General features: G+C 43.6%; 1 protein-coding gene across 1 annotated transcript; it reads left to right on the top strand.

The window, feature by feature from the left end:
• Positions 1-1,206: 1,206 nt before the first annotated feature.
• spp1 (secreted phosphoprotein 1) lies at positions 1,207-3,733 on the top strand (the record flags this gene model as incomplete). Its single annotated transcript, XM_080529538.1, has 7 exons — positions 1,207-1,260; positions 1,455-1,496; positions 1,723-1,785; positions 1,930-1,983; positions 2,338-2,442; positions 2,666-2,983; positions 3,269-3,733. 7 exons carry the CDS (start codon positions 1,207-1,209, stop codon positions 3,731-3,733), a joined length of 1,101 nt encoding a protein of 366 aa, XP_080385664.1.
• Between the last annotated feature and the right edge of the window lie 1,172 nt (positions 3,734-4,905).

The following is a 4,905-nucleotide window of genomic DNA, read 5'->3' as shown; positions in this document are numbered from 1 at the left end:
TGATACATTTCATTTATATAGTGCTTTTCATTTACAAGTCCTTTACATAAAAAGTAAGCAAAAGAAGGCAAAGAAAGTGCAGTAATGTAGCTGGGAGACACTACTCAGCACATAAGATCTACAGTTATTATTTTGGATTGGGGAAATTTATGCAAAGTTAAAACACAATATATTCAGTAATGTTTACTGAGCAAATTCATAATATCCTGAGAAAAAGGGTGATCTGAGAAAACAATCGGGCTTGTGTTACAGTAATGACATGATGTTTTCCCTGGGAATATTTAGTTTACAATACTGGTTTCTCAGCCCCAACTGGCTGAGATAAATCTAATATGGTTTTATTGTGTCTAGTGATGAATCTGAACGTGACAGCCACTTTTAGGAAGTTGTGGGTACAGGGCTACAAATCCCTGCCTAATTTGTCGACTGACTCATATATTCCACAACAAAACCACAGCATTTAAGTGCTGCGAAAACACATACAGTAATAATAATTGCAAACTGACATCTGATTTAATGACTTGTGAAGTCCTCAACATCCTCTCCCATTCCCAACGTTTCTCGCTCTCCTCCCCTTGCACTTCCGTCAAGTCAACACCACAAATTTAAGGGCTCTCTACACTCCAACCAGGGCTCTAATGAAAAACCAGAGCAGTTTCCAAAATAAAGCGTGCATGGGGCGTTCAGGATTCTCGGGACTGTGGCTTTCCAAACTTCCACTTTTAACTCTGGGAATTATACAGTTGAAGAGATCATTATAGGTATAGCTAAACACTCCGGGTTGAGAGTTATACTTTATGTAATGTTGTTATAGCTGAAACGGAAAACAAGGAAGACGTGTGTGGGGGTAGGTATAGGCTGGATGTCGGTCGCAGACAAACATGCCTTGTCTGCCAACAGTTAGAGACAGACTTTAAAAGGAGTGTGCTTCCTCTTCCGCCAGAGTTCTTTCACTTTAGCGGACACTCATAAGGGCCTATATGTTTCTCCCCTCACACTAATTAGGGTTTAATGATTGAACCATAATGAGACAGGACTTCAGAGGCAGTCTTTGCTGTCCAACCCAGTTGGATAGCCACCCACTTGGTTTTAGAATGGAATTGCTGACTGGAACTATGAGTTCTCATGAATTCCTGCTCTCATTGCAAAGAGTGCATCACATTTTAAACCTTTTTGTGTTCATTTTTCTAGATAACTACTGTCACAATGAAGGTCGCCGTTATTTTTGTTCTTCTCTTCGCAACAGTCCTCTGTCGCCCGGTGAGTTCAGCCCAACAAAATGTCAAATCAGTAGCTAAATAAGAAGACAACCACCAAATTGTTTTGCGTAGACACATCTTTTGTTTGGACATTTCTAGACCCACCAGACTATGTTGTCTGGTTGCATGTAGTGATTGTGTTTTCTGTGTATTTTGCACCACTTTCATGTCTTCCCCTTTTTCTGTATGTTTCAGGCTAAGCCCTCCAGTAGCAGTTCAGAGAGCTCTGAGGAAGTGGTGAGTGTCACTGTCATGTGAATAATGCAATACAGAGACAGAGAAAGAAAAAGTGAGGGGAGAGGGAGGGAAAAGGGAGGGACAGAACATGTCCCACACACATGTGCATGTGTGCATGTGTGTGTGTGTGTGTGTGTGTGTGTGTGTGTGTGTGTGTGTACATCGCTTGTGTGTGTGTACATCGCTTGTGTGTGTTACCCACTTTAATTTGAGTTCATGTTCCCAGGCGAAGCCAGCTCCTGCACTGCGGAAAGCCCCAGAAGCTCTTACCGAGACTACACCTTTACAGGTAAGAGCCTGCTTTGTCAACCTCTCTCAGGGCAAATTCCCCTATAATCTGTAGGTGTGTATAGATTGTAATTCAAACAATTGCAAAAACTGAAACAATTATATCTCTTATTATATCCTTTCTAATGCTGTGGTTCTGTTCTAGATTGTGACAGCTGCAGCATCAGATGACAGTTCTGAAAGCTCAGATGAAGACGAGGTAAGACTGAAGCTAAACCCTAAACCTTACCCTAAAACACATTCTTCAAAACTCTCCTAACCCTAAATCACTTTTACACTAACCCTAAACCATTTTGACCCTAAACCTAACCATAAATCCACTCTTACCCTAAACCTAACCCAAGCAAATTGTTGCATGTCAAAAGAGTTGTAATTTGGAGTTTGTTGATAGCAACTATATACTATGGAATGAGACTATTCTAATTAGGTTACTGTAGGCCTTCTTATGTGCCATGTTGGTTCTAAATTAGTCCTGCACATGTGATGGCGATAAACCATACTTGACATTTGACAACAATAAGATGCAGAATGATCCTGTTTCGGTACTCAGCAGGGTTCCGACACTACATCAGACACCACATCAGACACAGCGTCAGTGGACAGCACAGACAGTGACGACAGTGCAGACAGCACTGACAGCGAGGACACACCAGACACTGTGAGTAGCATACCATATGAAACGCTATTCCAAGCTTGTACAAGATAAATTGAGTCACATTTTATATTTAAAGGTTCAATGTATGGCCATGACTCCCAAGTCCACCAGAACAGACAGAATTTGGTTGTCTTATTTGCACCACACAACTTATTGGTCGAGAGAACAATGACACTGTAGTGCAGAGGTGTAGCGCAGCTAACAGTCATGTATTGCATGTTTGCAGGAGACAGACGACTCCACCGAGAGTGCCGAGTCTGGGGAGGCAGAGACCACCACCCCCGTCCCAGCCACCATTGAGCCCACCGTTGAGCCCACCCTGCCCCTCATCGTTATTGACGACGGCAGGGGTGACAGCATGGGCTACCCAAGCGATTACAAGAAGTCTGAGGTCTATGTGGAGACCAACAACATTGAGAAGAACCCCTCAGACTACAAGTCCTATGGTGGCAAGATGGACGAGGGCATGATGATGGGCAAGAAGATGTCCGTTTACGACAACACCGATGGGAACGAGATCGAGAAGCAGCTGAAGGTGTTCAAGGTGAGCCTGTTGTTCCTCCGCGGAGCTTATTTTCCATATTTAAGGTTTTGCATAGTCCTGTCATAGAAATATACATGGAAAACAACCTGTCTGTGCTATTATGCACATTTATCTACTATAAGAACTACATTCCAATGCCTCCTTTATGGGCCTTTTTTAGTGCTGCTTGTCAAGTGAAGTGAATTTGAACATCCTGCCATCTCTTCCCCTAACTTCCGTACTCACCCACCTGCCAACCTCCCTCACTCTCTCCCACAACCCCCCCCCTCTTCCTCCCTTCAGCAGGCCCTGCAGGTGCATGTGCTTGAGGAGGAGGACACCAGCACCCCCGAGGTGGAGAGCCAGTGTCTGGACGTCTCCAGTGGGACAGCTGAGGAGCCCAGTCTGCGCATGGCTCCCCAAGCAGGCCAGGAGAGCGCTCCCTCTGAGAGCCAGAGTCTGGAGGAAGAGGAGGAGAACGCCAGTGCAGGCTCCAGTGATGGGTCCAGCACCAGTGAGAGTGTTAGCGATAGCACCAACAGTGCTAGCGACGGAACTAGCGAGAGTACCAGTGCCAGCGCTAGCGAAGAGTCCGACAGCAGTCAAAGCAGCGAGGAAGCTACGGCCACACCTGGGGCAGCAGATAGCGACTCAACGGAGAGTGACGAGAGCCAGGAGAGCGACTCAGCTGAGGAGGGAGGTCAGGAGATCGCCACCACCAGCGACGCCCCTGTGGTCATCACCCCAGACCCCGTGGTCATCACCGCCTAGTAGAACCCCTGACCCATCCCACTGCTGACGACAGTGAAGAATGCTACCTAGAGCCATACATACAGAGAGTCCGGCCATTGATATTTCAACCAGAACCATCATGATGTGTTTATAGTCCATTACACCACATAACTCCTTGACAGCCATGAGTGTGCCTCTTGGGGACCAGTAGCAGTTCATTCAGTTTTCTGAATTTTGGCCAAACTCTCTCTACGTATGACTCTGATGCTACCAGGACAAGGAAGAGGCCCAGTGTCCCTCCCCTCTGTTGTCACATCTGGGAGGAGAGGTCAAAGTAAAAAAAAAACTGAGAGGATAACAGAGATACACACTCAACAATATCTGATAGTACTCTCTCAAAGCGAACAGCCGTTTTTGTTCATTGCACAATTATTATTTACACTACATGTTGTTTGTCCCATGTTGTTTTGTTACTTTAATGTATCATGTTGTATCATTTATAAATAAAAAGGTGTTTTTCATAAAATCCATGTCTATTTTCATACTTAGTTGCGTAAACCATGAATGGCAGTGTAAGATCAATAGATACAGTCAGAGAGAGGTGGGGGGATGATTATGGACTAATTATAGATTCAGAAGCATATACAGTACATGGCATTCACTCGAGTAGAGACACGTGAACAGATTTTTGTGATACGACGCACAGAATGTTTTATGGCTTTTTGATGAGGGCCCTACACCACACACCATCATTTTCAACCAGTATTGCAACCAGTGAACAAATGGTACTGTCAAAACAAATATGCTTGATTTACATCTAGTTATGACATGTTATATATATATATTACAGGGTTTTAGATGATGAACTATAGCAGGAAATAGGCCTACTCATGTTTTAAAAAGCTATGCTTTACTATGGTGTTTCAAAGATATACATTACAATAATCAAACCCCACAAAATGAATGGTCTCTATTGTACTTTTAAATACTTTTGTAATGTATAATCATCATTGTTTTGTTTTTTGTCAATTATATTATAGTGTTGAATGGCCATGATATGTAGGTGGCAAGCAAGGAATGAAATCTCATGATGAATAATGTTCTGTGGAGGGCAGCAACGCACAAAACGACATGCTTCAACCTTTTTCTTTTGCTTCAAAGTTTTAGAAAAATATTCCTTTTTCCTTTATAGGCCTTTTCTCAGTATGGCC

The sequence above is a fragment of the Nansenia antarctica genome, assembly GCF_963989245.1.
Source record: "Nansenia antarctica genome assembly, chromosome: 4".
NCBI classification, from domain to species: domain Eukaryota; kingdom Metazoa; phylum Chordata; class Actinopteri; order Argentiniformes; family Microstomatidae; genus Nansenia; species Nansenia antarctica.
The sequence above is the reverse complement of the archived record's forward strand: the minus strand, read 5'-3'. Positions and strand labels throughout refer to the sequence as shown.